Here is a 17,653-nt window from a genome sequence, read left to right as displayed (position 1 = left end):
CTTCTTCCTTCCTTCCTTCCTTCCTTCCTTCCTTCCTTCCTTCCTTCCTTCCTTCCTTCCTTCCTTCCTTCCTTCCTTCCTTCCTTCCTTTCTTCCTCCCTCTCTCCCTTACTTCTGTATCCTTTGGAAAGTGTTATTAACTCCTGTGCCATATTTGGAGAGTAGAAGCACTAATTAGATAATCATTGAAGCTTGTGTGTTTTGTCTTTTGGGCTCTGGATAGACAGTAAGAAGCTGAGCCATATTCTTGTGGAAAATGACCATTTCTCTTGGTATGCATAGTCATATCCAACCAGGAGCCCAAAAGGTACTGCTGTTGCTAAAGTGTTGTATGGCTTCCCAGACAGAACTCACCCCCATTAAGGTAAAGAATTTGAAAGAAAACTGCTTATGGAAATGTTAGCTTTGGCAAGAATCAAGAAGCTTAGAACCATACTTCATCAACTCCGGGAAACCCACAGCCTGAGCATTTCAAATTCCTGGTGCTCAATAAATTGGGGAACTTGAAATTTGAGCAGATGTCTCAATATAGTCAGCATGGGGCTTTTTTCGCACATTCATACAGTACCACCAAATATGACACCACAGGCTTTACCTGAAGTTACAAATGTGACCTGCTAATCTTTGTAAATTAACTGAAAAGAATCAACAGGGCAAGGGAATCAACAGGCCTTTAGTACTTGTTGGGTAATTATTTAGTCAAATCCTGATGAGCTAGTGAACAGTAATGATAAATAGCCAACTAAATAGACACTAAGAAAAGCCCACTCAGCTGTTGAGTTAATAATTGTAAAGCACTTAGCACAGTGCTTGGCACATAGTAAATGTTATATAAATTTCTGTTATTTTTATTATTATTAGCTAATAAAGCAGGTAAAAATTTAGTTCAACAGATGATTCTAATAAGGATGAAATTTAGAACATGTACCCACTAGAGAGTTATAATCCAATCAAGAATATCTAAACTAAAGGAGAGAGGGCAGCTAGGTGGCTCAGCAGATTGAGAGCCAATCCTAAAGATGGATAGTCCTAGGTTCAAATATGGCCTCAGACACTACGTAGCCATGTGATCCTGGCCAAGTCACTTAACTCCCATTGCCTAGCCCTTACTGCTGCTCTGTGTAACATCCATGATCCTGAGTGGGGTGAGGCAGTGTTGACCCCATTCAGGATCACAGATGTTACATCTATCTTGGAATCAATATTAAGTATTGGTATTGGTAAGGGTTTTTTAAAAAATAAAAATAAAATAAAGGAGAAGTCTTCAGCTTAAGAGGAAGGATAGATTCCTGGAGTCAAAATGAGAACCCAATGATATACTACATCTATAGGAAACTATGATTGTGAACATGAACTATTTACAAACTCAGAAGAAGGACCACCAGAGACCAATAGTCTACCAACCATAGGCTCAAGAGGTCTGTGCAGGAGTGCCAAGTCTGGCTAGTAAACCAGGCTTACTTAAAATGCAATAATGGAAACAGGAAGAGATGTTTACTCATAAAGTCAGATGAAATTCCTTAATGAATTATATAGCATATAGATCACTGTGATATATTTTGTTATGTTTTGTATTATACCATGAATTGTGCTAGTGTACTATATTTCTTTCCCATGGGTGCAGTTTTGAAATCTATGAAGCTTTGTGATATTTGCTGTAAATTACTGATAAAAACTTCCCTAAATTTATTATTATAACATGTTTGTAGGGCTTTTCATTTGACTCTTGTTTGCAATTATCTCATGTATACAGTACTTATTATCAGACTTAAAGTACAACATTCCCAACCATCTTAACCAAGGGAACTCTGTAAAATGCTAAATTCTGACACACCCATAGATATCCTGGTGTCTCTCAAGTTTATTTTCAGGGACTAAAAATTTCTCAATGTGGGGAGAGTGTAAGGAAAAGATAAAAAAGGGTGGCGCGCGCGCGCGTGTGTGTGTGTGTGTGTGTGTGTGTGTGTGTGTGTGTGTTCAAGAGCTAAAAGACAGAGACAAAGTCTCCAAATTCAAAACAGACCTTCCTAGAAAGGGTGAGAGCCTTCAAAAACATATGAACAAAACTTAGAGACCAGGAACTTGCCTCCAGGGCAAAGACTGATTTGACAACTTTGTCCCTAGACATTTATTTACATAATATTGCCTAAGGATTATGGGAGCTATAACTGACTGAATTGAAAGTAATCACCTTGAAACAAGGGATGTCTTATAGAAGTGCTTTTGAATCAAAAAAGATTTGTCAAATAGGAGTGAAAAGACTTCTCAAATCTCTGGCTGGTAGGAAAAAAAGCAGTTTTAGTGATGAGAAACTGAAGGAGTGAATAGAAGTTTGTATAGCACCAAATATGTGCCAGGTACTCTGGTGAGTGCTACAAATATAATCTCATTTGATCCTCACAGTAATGTTATAAATTAAGGGCATTTGGTTATCTCCATTCTGTAGTTGAAGAAACTGAGACAAAGAGAGGTTAAGTAGACTTGATCACTATCACACAGCTTTGAAGTATCCAAGAACACATTTGGACTCAGATCTTCCTGATTCTAAGCCCAGGGCTCTCTATTCACTGTGCCACCTAGCATTCAAAGACAAGAAGTTTCTGCCCAGCTATTTCTAAGCTAATTTTCCTTGCCCTGCCTCCATAGCATCACTTGATCCAGCTCATGACTGAAGAAAGAAGATCCCATAGCTGTCTATTGATGAGGAAGCAAATCCAGGAGGTCAAAGAATGACCAACCAGAGACACTGAACCCTAAGAAGAGCCAAGTGGCAAAGTAAACTTTCTAGCTCAGCCTTGGAGTAGCCTTCCAGAAACTATTTGGTCTATCTGGCTTTATCTGCCCAGTCCAATAGTAACCAAGACTGGAACCAGAACAGCTGCTATTTACTCAGCTGGGCAGTGTAGTGATCTGTCTATCTAAGATACAGGAAGACTAAGCCCAACCAATCATCTATTTCCTTAGAGAAATTCCTTAGAGCTCAACTGACTAGAGTGGAGTATGTAGCACAATTGCCTGGCACTTAGTAGGACTTAATAAATGCTACCCTATTGATTGACTCATCTATCACTTCCCGTAGACCCCATGATGTATGTTTAAGAACTCTTTGGAATGAGGAAGGGCACTGAGGGTGCCCAATTCTGGAGTTATGAGTTGCTTTTTAATATGTGTTCCCTCTCTGTGAAGGAACTAAATAAACACACCAGTGGGGAGTTATGAATTAGTGAGAAGGACAGCCACCCACAGAATCACTCCGAGAACCCTGAATGTAATAACAGCCAACTCTCTGGGGCTTCAAATTTCCAGGGTCAATAGGAGTTAGGCAAATGAATCTCAAAGTGAGTGTTACTATAATAAAAAGCAAATAATAAAATAAAAAGCAAAAAATAAAGTAATTTTTAAAAGCCAGAGGTCTAAGTCTACCACAACAGTCACTGAGAACATAATTACACACATATTTATGTATTATGTATGCATACATATACACGTACACACGTGATATGCATACATGTATATATAACAAGCTACCTAGTTCTTTGCCTTCTTCTGTGGGACCATTTTAACTTGAGCAGGTACAGATATCCTTTGCCTGATACTTGTCTTGTCAACTCACCTCTGGGTTGTCCCCCAAGTTGGTTGCTGAGCCAAGCAAAGTTGCTCACTTGGAGTCAATGTTCAAGAAAAGATTTTATTCTAGTTTGGAGATGGGGAGGTTGGGGCATGGAAGGAAGCAATGTTCTTCCCTAATCCAGATTTATGATAAGGGTATGGCTCTTGGGGCCGTCCTTCTCACATGGAATGTCAGGTTTGTACCAAAGATCCTGGGCTTTCTTACTTCTTTTTCTGTTTGTTTTCTTCAATATAGGTTCAACCCGGTGAACTTCAATGGGTCTAAGAAAGCCGCTGAGCATCAGTGACAAGGATAGCATCTCCTGGACCAGTTGTAATTACAAAGCTCTTATAAATATGATCTACTTTTATCCTTACCAGCAGCGGCAGGGTAATACTTGTGACAAAGAAAGCATCGGTATTGAAGAAGGAGGCCCTCATAAGAAAGTTCCCATTTGGTGAGTGATCCAATTGTGTTCAGAGAAGGTGAAATGTGAACGACTAAATTAGTAGCCTTGGAAAAAAAATGTTTACTTCCTAACTAGATTTGCATATCTTCCTCCCAACTGATTGAAGCAGTAATTCTGGATTTTGTTCTAATCCTTCTACGATTTTTTTTCCTTAGGATTCCCTTTTTTTGTGTGGGAATAAACCACTTTTTCGTACTTGTTTAATATTTCTATTTTGGGTACCTTGTGTTCTTTTCCATTTGATGAGAACTCTTAGACATTGAATTCAGAATCATTTAAATATCTTGTAATTTTGTAGCAACTTTTCCTAGAATAACTGGCATGTATTTGAAGAGTGAATAAATTTAAGAACTGGAAAGATCATTCCCTCTATTGAAAATTGTGATAATAGGTAAAGGAAAGGAACACGCTCTTTCCTTTAGAAGCATTTGTGTCCTCAGCCAGCCACACACATAGACACACATATATGTATAAATATATGTATATATCTAAATATATTCATACACATAGACATATAAGCTTTTGTGCAGTTACATAAATTACATATGACTATATAATAGTGTCATTGAGAAAAGCTTAAATTATATTCAGTATGGTCTCTTATGAAGTCAAGGAAGTCTTTTATACCTTATAAAAAAGAAAGTCTATAAAACTGGTTAAAGTGGACAATAAAATATTGTTGCTTAAAGCTATAAGATTCAGATACTCACTTATGCAGAACATCTCATTCCTCCAAAGTGTCAGCTAAATGAGGTGTTGCCATAATTCATTCCAATGCTAAACATGAATAAATTTTTTATAAAATCACCATATTCTATATAATCCATATCCTAACATGGCGACAAGAAAAGAGAACTAGCCTTAGAGTCAAGAGATTCATGGTTCCAAATATGACTTTGATCCTTAATAGCTGAGTGACCATAGGCATGTTACTCATCTTTCGTTCTGTCATTTGTAAAATTGGATGTTTCTACTACCTACCTCATAAGACTGCTTTGAGGAAAATGCCTTGTAAACCTTCAAGCATTATATGTATGAGTTATTATCATTGAGAGTTGAGTTTTCCTATTTCCTGAGAATGTAGTGAGGATGGATAGGTCATTGTGGTATGAGCTTGTGTTTGAATGCAGGCATCTTGTCATTAGGAGTCTATCCATTCCTTGTATTTATAGTATTTCCCTGGCATGGCTTTGTGCTGGTACATAGAAAAGAAATAAAACATTTATTAGAAGCTTACCTGGCACTTAATAAATCCTTGTTGATTGTTTGAAATGATACCTCTACCATCAAGGCTCAATCAACCGGCACTTTTGATATGTTTTCTCATAAGTTTACTAAAATTCTGGTCTTTCACTTCCCTCAAAAACCAAGTTGGAGCTGTTGGATGATTTGTTTTGGAGGCTGATGTTAAAGAGATTCTATTGAAAAAATAGGGTAAGTCTGAGAATAAGAATCCAGACAGTGACTCTAACCCACTGACTTCAGTTTTCCCCATCTGTGAAATGGAAATACCTTTCTAATCTGAAGAAAAATTCACTCCCTAATATAACTTAGAACAATGGAAAGATAATAAAGCTTGTTTCCCTTTGCAATATTAGAGCAGTAAAGGGAGGCCACTAACTGCATAAAGAATAAAGACTTTGTCCCTTGGGTTTTGTCTTGTCTGGGAGCTAGGTGATAGAGTCCAGGGAGAGACATGGGTCATTGAGTAGCTCTAAGTTTAATGGCCTTCCTGGCAGAGCTTCTGTTATTATAGTCATAAGACAAACAGTCTCTGAAACTCATTAAATAAATCTGGTGGGGCTGGAGTCAAGCAAAATGCTCACAAGACTCTCAAGGAGACATTTTTAAATAGATTTTCATATCATAAAAACCTTACCTGAGGATGACTAAAAGAAGGAAAAGTTGGGTGGAGGGGAGGATGAGTTCTTATCTTGGGGACTAGCTCTATGTCCTGGAAATAGAAGAATTATAATAAATGTTTTTGAGTAAATAATATATTACCAGAGATGGCCAAGGAAAAGGAAATTGGAAGCAGCAGGAATGAAATTAGAAAGAATAATGGTTTTACTCTAAGATACTTAGATACAATAAAGAGAAATATCGTTAGCTATAATAGTAACAGAGCAGCTAGGTGATGCAGTAGACATGGAGCCAGGAAGACCTGAGTTTAAATTCTACCTCAGACATTTACTAGTTGTGTGATCCTAGGCAAGTCACTTCACCCTGTTTGCTTCAGTTTCCTCAAATGACCTAAAGAAGGAAATGACAAACCACTCCAGTATCTTTACCAAGTAAACCCCAAATGGGATCATGAAGATTTGGATATGACTAAAATAACTAAACAACAACACAAGTTTAGCACATTAATATTTTCGAAGCTTTTTGTAAATAAGATGTCTTTTTATCCTTACAACAGTCCTAAGAGGTAGGTACTATTATCATCATCCCCATTTTATAGATAAGGAAACTGAGGCAAACATAAAGTGACTTGCATAGGATCACAAAGCTAGTAAGTATCTGAGACTGCATTTGAACCCAAGCCTCTCTAATAGCCAAGTTTGATATCCACTGTGTCACTTAGATGCCTCATGTTAGATATTAGAGAGTGAGATAGTGGAATGTGTGCTCCATTTGTAGTCAGAAGTCCTAAGTTCAAATCCAACATGGGCAAGTTATTCCTAGTTTAATTTTGAGCAAATCAGTTAACCTCTCTGTACTATAGTTTGTCTATTTAATAATAGATATGCACAAGATGACCTCTAAGATTCCCTCCAGCCCTAAGTCTATGATTCTAAGAAACTGGGGATATTGCTGTAAAGGCTAGTATAGAAGGGGCTGAAAAACTCTATTGGGGCTTCAAAGACTTTAATTTTTATCCCAAGCTCCACCACAAATAGTTGTGTAATATTTGGCAAGTCACCTAAGTTTTCTGGACCTCGATGTCCTTATCTGTAAAATGAACACCAAGTGGATTTTTAGAGAGAAATTTATTTGTTCAAAAGAGTTAGGATTAAATGCCAATTATTTTCTGGGTACCATGCCAGGTGCTAGGCATACAAAGACAAAAACAAAATGATAGTCTAGCTTAATTTCCTCATTTTTACAGATGAGGAAACTGAGGTTTAGTTATAGGGGAAATTACTTTTCCAAGGTTGAACAGCAGGTTCATAGTGCCAGTTTGGCTTAGAACCCAAACCTCTTGACCCTAAGGTTAGAGTTATTTCCACTATATCTCCATTGTGCCCCCGTTAATCTCTTTTTCAGCTTGAGTATTCTCTAATTTGGGACAGCTAGATGGTCCAGTGGATAGAGCACTGGGCCTGACATCAGGAATACTTGAGTTCAAATTCAGCTTCAGACTTACTCCATAACACTGGACAAGTCACCTTGGTTTGCCTTCCTGAAGAAGGAAATGGCAAAATACTTCAGTAATTTTGCCATGAAAACTCCATGGAGAGTATGGTCCATGGGGTCACAAAGATTTGGAGATGACTGAATGGCTGAACAACAACAACAACAGATTCTATAATTTATTCTCTGGAGATGTTTGAAAATGAAAGAGGGACCCATATTTCTAGGAAAAATTTAGGCAGTGGTGCATCATGAGCAAAGACAATAGACAAGAAAAATGATATCTAGAGATCCCCGTAGACCTCTAATTCATTGGAAGGTTTTTGTAAGGGAGAGGGTATGAGTGGTAAAACTTAATGTCTTTTCAATTCTATTATCAAAGAAAGAGAATATGTTTAAATGCATGTATGACAAAATCAGTACCTTTTTTTCCTTCACCTTCCTCCTCCCTGCCCTACCAGGGCTGATTGACCTAGCCCTGAGCAAGTACATTTAGAATAATGGTACAAGCACAATAATAAAGTCTCTTTCCTTGGGCTGATTTGTCTGTAGATGGAGGAAGCCATCTGTCAGGGCACATTGTGAGAAGACCCATCTTCTTCTAACAATGGCCCTGATGAAACAGCCATAAAGCATCAAATCAAGAGGTTACAGAGAGAGGGGGAGGAGAATCACCTCCTGGCAACAGGAGAAGAGGAAAAGAGAGAGAAAAAAATCCAGCACCCACATACAAAAACCCCAAATCAACTTCTAAGATCATTGTAACCGACAAGATGAAGGGAACAGCACACCATCTGAATGCCAATTGATAGTGCTGGCTGGTTGGTTTAAAATGAGTCACTAAAGAGGGAAATGTTTTAAAAAGGTGAAGGCTAAATGCCAAGTTCCACTACCTATGAGATTTAGAAAGGGGGGCCCTATTGGCTTTTTAAACCATAGAATTCTGGAACAGTGCAATGGCTAGAGCATTGGACCTGAGGTCAGAAAGACCTGGACTTAATGGTTGTGTGATTCTGGGAAAATCGTTTAACTCTTTTTGTATTTTAGTTTCTTTATCTATAAAATGAGAGTGTTGGACTTCATGGGCTGTTATTGTTCAGTCAGGTCCAACTCTTCATGACCCTATTTGGAGTTTTCTTGGTAAGATACTGGAGTGGTTCTCCCACTCACTTTTCAGTTGAGGAAACTGAGGTAAACAAGGTTAAGTGACTTTCCCAGGGCACATAGCAATTAAGTGTCTGAGGCTAGATTTAAACTCAGGAAGATGAGTCTTCCTGACTCCAGACTCAGAACTCTACCCATTGCACCATCTAAGCTGCTCTCTTGATGGCCTCTAAATTCTTTCTTACCTCCATGATCCCTAGATGCTTGGCCTGGAATGGGTAGCTAGAGGTCATAAAAATCCATTTCTCTGCCTTCAAGAAGAGAGTTCCCAATTCTAACCTGCTAAAAGATGTATCACTCTACATTGGGGCAGTTTATTGATGGGAGGGATGGTTATTATACCAATATTTGGATTTTTAGGTAAATATATGAGTGATAGGGGTGGGATTGTCAATGTAGCATGTGGATTTATTGTTTAGAAAAACCTAATATTCCCTTACCCATTTCTAAGTTGCCTTGAATGAGGAGGAGAGAAATTTAAAAAAAATTGGATCTAAGTAGAAACAATATACAAATTCTGGCCTACAAAGAAAAAAATGACAGTTTTTGTTGTTGTTATTGTTTTTATTTGGTAAGAAAAAGGGTAAACTGTGCTACTAGTTCCAAATTTAAATAGAGAAGTCATGGACTAAGTCTATGTTTCTGTTATAGAAAATTAGGACTCCCATTCCTTCCTTCATGTTTTTTATCCCTCCCCCAACTTAATCCAAAAAGAAAGTGTCTGTATACCTTAATGGAAATCAGTGGTTAGACTCTTATGCATAGAATGACAGACATGGAAGAGATCTCATAGACTTTCTACTCTTACCTGTACAAAATTCTTAACTCAAATGTCAACTCTCACTGAGAAGAGGTGTTCAGTTATTACAACAGTTTGTTAAATTCAGATTTTTTTAAATGACTAGAGTTAGGAGTTTTGATTAGTAGATTAATTTTATTCATGTCAACTTTGATGGAAGCCTGGAATGGAATGCCCCAGGGCTTTGTCCTTATTGTTTTTCAATATTTTATCAATGACCTGGATGAAGCATGCTAATAAAATTTGCAGATTATCCAAAGCTGAGAGGAACAGGTAACAGAATTGAATAGTAGTCCAAATCAATTACTCTTTAATTTAATAAAGATAATTATAAAATTCTACACTTGGATTCAAAGAAATCACCTACACAAATATGGGAGAGGTGGTCAGAAAACAACTTCTGCAATAACATAATGCAGTAGTAGTAAAATCTGAATTTGGAGTCAGAGGGTCTGAGTTCAAATTTTGACTTTGTGAAAAGGAGAATTAACTCTACTTTATAAAAGGGTTAATTAAAGTTATAAAAGATAAGTTGGGGAAAGATGGAGGAATGCAAGGAAGACTGTGCATCATAGGGAAAGAAGAGTTAAAGAGAAATCAGAAGCTTTATCTTTACTATTGAAAGGACCTTCACTTTTGAAAATATTACATGGATTTGAAAATATTACATGGATAAAATTTGAAAATATTACATGGATTACATGAGCTATTGGTTCTACATGTTAGCTGGCAAAATAATGCCCATTAGCTGTGGCTGTGGTGATCAATAAAGTCCCTAACTGATCACAGCAGAAATTGATAGCTTCTGCCTCAGTGGTTGTGATAGTCACAGGTAAGATTTGGAGCTGGAAAGGATCCTAGAGGCAACTGAGTCCTTTTCCCTCACTGAATGGATGAAGAAAATTCATTGTTTGACTCCCATCCTCCTCTTCCCCCAACCAATGGACACAGAGGGACAAACACACACACACACACACACACACACACACACACACACACATTCTATGGATATTCTCTGACAGGTTGTGACTTTTAAGCCTTGCACAACCTCATCAACAACAAGATTGTCAACAGGGATCCAAAGAAGAAAGAGGGACAGGAAAAGGAGGAGAGCAAAAAGGAGAGAAAAATGACAAGGAGAAAGATAAAAATAAAGAAAAAAGGAGATGCTAAGAAGGAAGAGAAAAAGGAGAACAAATAAAACTTGGTGTGTTTTTTGGAAAATTAAAATATTGCAGGCTAAATGAGCGTGCTGCTAGAGGGTTCTTTTCACTTTTAAGTGCTTGTTATAACATTGTTTTGATAATTCTCTGCCTTAGACTTTCACTTAGTAAGCAACTAAGACAGGATCTGAACCCAGTTCTTTCTGACTTTTAAGTCAGAAAGACTTTAACTATTAAGTATGCAGTGCTGACATCGATAATCATTTGAAATTGGCAAGTTGCAGTATTCAATGGTTGTGATCTAAAAGGGTCTCATGATATACTAAAGTAGAATCCAACCCAACCAGGTCAAATGTTCATTCAATGGAAGTTAGTCAAATTAGAGTTCTCACTCATATTCATCTCCTTTTCCCTTCTCACCTCTATAGGTTGAATCAAATTCCTATCTAATTATGGATACAGTTGCCATTTGAGGTGACATAATGGCAAAAAAAGAAGGCAAAGAACTAGGCTCTGCCACTCTCTTGCACTTGACTGAAATCTTCACTTTAATTGGGCAGCTGTCCCTCTTGTGAGGAAATAGCCTCTTGCTGATGGGAACAAATGTATCCAGACTCAGGGAAGTGGTTGAGATTCCCAGTGGTAAATGGAGCCAGTTTTCTCCCCATCTCTAATTTCCTGTGATTCTTGTGCCCTAGTGTATATGTTAATAGGTTGGCAGAAACTATGAAATTAAACTTGTGAGAGCCATCACCGGTATTCGACCTCCAGGCAATTATAGTAGCTGTCAAAGGTTTTAGAGCCAACATCGAACCTGACCCTTTTTAAATGACTCAAAAGTGGCATTTTAATGAGACAATAGCAGGAAAGGTTTTTTTTTTCCCTGTGTCTTTCTCTCTCTCTTTTTAACAAGTGATTTTAATGGAGATTATGGGGACTAAATTTCCTTGACTATCCATAGAATATGTGTGTGTGTGTGTGTGTGTGTGTGTGTGTGTGTGTGTGTGTGTGTGTGTCCCTCTGTGTCCATTGGTTGGGGGAGGAGGAGGATGGGAGTCAAACAATGAGTTGCTCATCATGCTATATTTCTCTTAAGCTAGCTGAAATCTCTCATTAGAATCATCTTAAGAACTGACTATTTCTTCCCTTCAATAGAAGCTTTGGTCTTCATCTCTCTACTGGGACAAGCACTGAAATTTCAAACTTAATTCAATCCCTTTTCTTTCTCTCTTTTCTGAACAATTCCATATTTTACTACCCTTGGACTGAGCATAGCCACTCACAGAGGAAACAGTGACCACTCTGTGACCTTTTCTTTTGGATAATTAAAAAATACCCAAAATATAAAGAAATCTGTCACAGATCAAAATTCCTTGAGTCCCAACTTCCTAAAAATCAAGTTTGCTTACTATTTTTTTTCAAAAGTGACTCAGAAACTTTGATGCCCTTTGTTCTTGGGCTTTTGGATTAAATGAAGAGTTCTTTGAGAGAACTGAGTTCAAATCATGCCCTGGTCCTAATTTTTTTAATAACTAGGAGACACATCAGGTTAGCCAATAAACATTTATCAATTGTTTACTATTTGCCAGGCCCTGTGTTAAGCACTGATGATACAAAGAAAGGAAAAAAAAATAGTCCCTGGCTTCAAGGAGCTCTCAGTCTAATGAGGAAGATTACAAGCAAACAAATATGCACAAACATATATTTGGAGATGTTTGTCACTTAAATATTTTTGAGCCTCAATTTTCTCATCTCTAAAATGAGTGTCAAAGGAAATGATGAATATAAAAATATTTACAATCCTTTAAAAGCTATGTATTAGCTATTCATATTACTATGATTTTGGCCCTAAGCCCTAAAAAGTGCTTGCAGGCTCCAGGCCAAATGCCCTGTGTCTGGCACATAATCCTGTTTCCTATACATACATGTCCTTTACTATGTTCTCCAGCCTACAAAAGTCTTTCCCCTAGAATATTTGTTTGTAATCAAGAAGAGAATCAAAAAAAAGAAAAGAATCAGATTAATAAAAGGAATTCTGAAAGAAATCTAGCCATCTACCATACTGAATTTGCAAGATAACTAAATTTGTTAGTATTTTCCTGCAAATATTCCCAAATAAGAGCTCTGAATGTTCCTATCCTGTTTTATCTCCAGTGAGGATGAATTTCTTTTCTTCTCTGAATTCTTCTAATGCTCCCATTGATTTTGAAAATGACTTTGCTAAAAATAATAGTTAAAGTTCATTAGTACGAATTTCCAGATTGGCCTTTATTTAATCAGGATTGATGATAGGATAGCCATTTTTGGTGCTCCAACAGTAGATTTGGAATTGGAAAAGACCTTAGAGATCATCTAGTTCTATTCCTTCATTTAATTCATAAGGAAACATGACTAGATAGATTAAATGACTTGCTTGGAGTCATAATCATCAATCAAAAAACATTTATTAATTACTTACTATGTGTTGGATGAGGTGTAAAGTGTTGATGACACAAAGACAAAAATGTGAAATATTGCCTGCCCTCAGAGGGATTTCACTCAAATCAGAAGATGACATACAGGAAGATGTGGTCAGACAACTGTTCTTTTGATAACATTCTAGCTCTTCCATAGCTCATTGTGTGAAAAGAAGAATTACCTCTTCTCTAAAAAAGGGGTCTGTGGGTAAGATAGAGGAAAGATGGAGGGATACCAGGAAATTGAAGGTAAAGAAGGATAAGAAAAGGGAGTCATGTTAAGATGTACCATTTGGAAGAGATACACTTGAGCTTAAAAGGGGAGAAGAGACAAATTCCCGACACAGAGGATGTACTAAATGATGCTGATAGTAGAGAGGAGATACCTCAACTCGTGGTACCCCTGTCTTCCTAATACTAAAGACAGCTCTTTCTCCATGAAGCCACCATTGCCACTCATTTTTTATTATGGGTAAGCATTCAAAATCTCTTATTTTTATTACGTTCTAATGGAAATTCAAATAGACAGTGCAGAATATTCTTTGACAATAATATGTTCCTGAGACTTGCTTTGAAAGGTACATTGACTCAATGACCCATTGTTCCCAGCTCTGCAGGTCAATCAGTATTGGGGTGGGGGGCAATCCCCAGCAATCAGCTCATAGATATATTGCTATCTTGACTTACTTTTAATAAATCCCTTTTAATTTTCTTCGTCCTGACTTTTGCCTTTTTAATCAGGGCAGAAGCTCCAAAGAAATAATTTTGCTTTCAACACTTGCCCACCAGCCACTGGAAAGACCTTCACTGCCATCATTAAAGGACAATGGAGATTGTTACCATTACTGCCAGCTGATGAAACCAGATTTGACTAGTTTTGTTCAAGCTCTAGGATGAATGAATGAATGAATGAATACTAAAATTTAACTGCCCTGGGAGACCTGGTGTTACCCTGAACTGGGCAGCTTCTCTGCTGGGGCACATAGTTTAGTTTCTGGGTTCTGTGCCTTTCATTCCTTAGTAGATAGTTCAGCAAATACCTGTAATTCAGGAGTCCACTCCCCCTGGCTGAGTTGTCTCAGGGATAACAGGCAGTACCCTATAAAAAATGTTATATAAGTTTGAGCCATGGGGGACTTGGCAGCCTGGGCTTGGAGTACAAATTCTGCCTCATATTTGTGTCACCAGCCTGCCTAGGGAGCTAGGGGTATCAGAGACCCACCCCACACTATTCCCCTTTGGAATTTGTTCTCCAGCTGCCATCTCTGTGTGGCAGTATTGTTCTTCAGGAAGGGCTCCCTCCTTTTTTGCCTTATAAATTACTAGCTCAGGTCTGGAGACAAATTAACTGTTGTTCCTGAATGACTTTTGAAGACTCTTAGAGCAGCTGCCTTCTTAAGCATCCCTGGTCCTCAAGCCTTGCTTTTCACTTCATCAAAGTGAAGCTAAAATAGTCAACATTTATATAACTCTTTAAATTTTGCAAAGTGTTTTACATATTTATCCTTGTTTTTTGATTCTCACTACAACCCTGTAGTAAAGGGCTATTATTATTCTCATTTTGCAGTTGAGGAAACTGAGGCAGAGGGGTTAAATGATTTTCTTGGTGTTGTGCAGCTATCAAGTGTCTGAATCATGATTTGAACCCACATCTCCCTGACTCATTATACCAACCTGCTTCTATTTTCTAAGACATGGACCTAGATTCTGGATGAATGGCATCTGAATAATATATAATAATAAAATAGGATAAATATAATTAATATAAATTGTATACAATAAGTGTAAATATAATAATATAAGTATAATGAATATTTAAAATTTTACTTAAATTATAATAATATAAATATTATAATAATAATAATTGATCTGGATCCTAAAGGGACCTTAAAGATCATCTAGTCCAACTTCCTCATTTTACGGAAAAGGAAACTGTGATCCAAGGAAATCAAGTTATTTGCTTAAGGTCATACAAAAAGGCCCCATTAGAGATAGGATTTGAACTCAGGGTCTTTGTCTACAGAGCCAGTGTTGTTTATACTATGTAGTGATATCTTTAAATTATGCAGATAACAGGAAGTTGTGAATTGAAAGTAAACTAGATGGAAGGGACTGGGGATGTAGAAAGAGGAGGAATAGAGAATTTGGAATTCCATAGAAATATAACCATTCTTGGCAAGGAGCTAGGAAACCAGAAAATGACTCAGGATTTAGGAGAGAAGAGGGAACCCCAGAATAATTATTTATGGTGCACAATTCCATAGCATCGTCCAGGAGAAACAGACTGATTTTTGTTGCTGCATGGATATGGTTGTAAACATTTTGTAACAGGGTTGCAGGTCCCAAATAGTAACAGATTCAGGGATCAGGCCTGTAGGCTGCTCCACAAACATTCCTCTCCTAGGAAAAAGCAAACAAACAAACAAAAACTTCCAGGTCTCTATTTTTCTTTCCCTTCCTCCCTTCCACAGTGAGAACAACTGGTCAATTGAGCCTCAACCATCGCTAATGGATGCCCTACTTCTAGGTAAGTTCAAGTCTTATCTAATTAGATTTTACACAAGCCACACAGAACTTTATAATATGGGTACCCATTTTGGGCCTGAGAAAGTGTTGCCCTGTGAAAGGGAGTTGGTTAAACAGTAGGTAGCCAGATGCCCATTTAGAGTATCAAATTTGAATGACACGCATCTAGCCACAGATGCACTAATTTAATTTCATGCTCCAACATCAGCTGCTCTTCTCCACTTAAAAGGAACATTTGCATCCATCTGTCATCATCTCTCCCTTTCTTTTCTCAAGCCTTTTTGCTATTTTCTCCTCTAACTCCCCACCCCCTCCCTACTCCCTAACGCACGTGCTTGATGAAATAATGGGGCACATTTTAAAACCAGACGATGGGTAATTCAGATTCTGAACCGATGTGATTTTCTTCCATTCTTGGACAAATTCTGAGGGTATCCAGGGAGCAGAAATCAAGGGGCCAAGTACAAAGAACTGGAATGAGGGAGAGAAGAGATTTTGCATGCAAATCAATCTCCTCGACCCATTCGAAACAACCTGCTGGGAACTGGGCTAGAACGCCAAGGCCATTAGCACCTTGTTAGCCTGTCAGAGTCTGAGTAGCTTAACTAGGTGATAATGGGAAGGAAATATCTTATACCTTTTTAAAGTCAACCCTTGGTATTCAAATCTACTTAGCCCAGGACTTCAGAAGCAGGTCTCCCTGGGAGAGCTACCCAAAGCCAGAAGGTAGTTTGATGGGGAGAAGGAGATAAAGAAATGCAGTGAGGTCATCACACTTGAGAAATATTTTTATTTGTAACAGAAGTTGCCCATGAAGCTTTGCCTCCTGCTTTCCTCAGTGGAATGAATGAGGTTTCACTGAGGGATGCTGATATCCATAAGGGGTTTCCTTCTTTCAAGTGGTGATTGCTGTCTTGACATCCCAGCTATAGATCTCTAGACCTGAATTGCCACGTACAGAGAGCACCCTTAGCTGGCACCCCCAAAGCCCCATCACCAAGGTCTTAGTAAAGGGCAGCCTTCTTCCTTACTCCTATGATGGGATCAGACACACGTCTAAAATTTGCACCATGCACCAGGATTCCTAGCAAAGGCTTTGTGGTACTTTGAGACTTAGCAAGAGCATTTTTTGATTTCATTGAGAATAAATGGTGAAATCTCAATGATGAAGTCATAATAGTCATAAGAAAAAGATCCAAATCTGAAGCAGGGTTGTAATTGACACCCATAAATGTCGCCACTCATCTCTTGAGATTGCGATACACATTTTAAGACAGCAGAATATTTTGTGTGAACAATCAAGAAGGGAATCTGGTTTAGGTCATCTGTCCTTTGAGCCTGCCGTCTCCCTTATAGACATGTGCAGAGACAGCTGTCAATGCCAGTAACAGCATTCAGAATACAAAGAACCAAAATATCAATAAGGATATCTGGGGTTTGGCAAGTCCTCTTTTGAGGCCTCTTGCTGATGAGCGAGATTTATGTTTGGAAATTAAAGATATTGGCTACTCCATTAAGATCAGATGAAACTGTTTGCTTTCTTCCTAACTTAAAAATGCATAATTTATCTGGCTTAGGATAAAATGAGCTACAAGAGTTTTGCTGACTTTAATGACCCATTACAGATGAAAGTGATCAAAAAGAAAAAAAAATAATAATCCATGATGAGGAAGGTGCCAAAAGGTTGTAATGGGGAAACAGGGCCAATAGAGGTAGGGTTAATGAGCTTAGACCATTGGGTGCCTTTGTAAACTGCTTTTTGTTCAAGGGGAAAGAGCAAAATATGAATTAGTGAAGAAATCAGCTTGCTTTTTTGAAAGAAAAAAAAATCAGGTCTCAAGTCAGAAACTCTGGATTCAAATCCTAATTGTATTGTTGTTGGACTTGTTTGATCTTTGGTAAGTCACTTCCCTTCCTCTGAACTGAAGTTTCTCATTCTTGAAATGAATTTGACTAAATGTACCATAATAATAGCACTTACCTCATAGGGTTATTGTGAAGATCAAATGGAATGTTTGTCAAGTGCTTTGCAAATCACCATATAAATCCAATTATAGGATAGGATATACTAGGTAGTATGTAGAACACTAAACTTAGAAGTTTTTTTTTTTT

General features: G+C 37.8%; 1 protein-coding gene across 1 annotated transcript in view; it reads left to right on the top strand.

Moving 5' to 3' along the window:
- The first annotated feature begins 3,885 nt into the window (after window positions 1-3,885).
- LOC123245984 (39S ribosomal protein L47, mitochondrial-like) overlaps window positions 3,886-17,653 on the top strand; it is an 85,206-nt gene continuing 71,438 nt past the window's right edge. Inside the window, exon 1 of the mRNA XM_044674953.1 lies at window positions 3,886-4,067. Within this exon, the coding sequence (XP_044530888.1) occupies window positions 3,886-4,067 (182 nt within the window). The remainder of the gene's footprint in view (window positions 4,068-17,653) is intronic.

Source organism: Gracilinanus agilis, chromosome 4 (genome assembly GCF_016433145.1).
Source record: "Gracilinanus agilis isolate LMUSP501 chromosome 4, AgileGrace, whole genome shotgun sequence".
Classification (NCBI taxonomy): domain Eukaryota; kingdom Metazoa; phylum Chordata; class Mammalia; order Didelphimorphia; family Didelphidae; genus Gracilinanus; species Gracilinanus agilis.
Note: the sequence above shows the minus strand (reverse complement) of the source record. Positions and strands in the feature narration are given on the sequence as shown.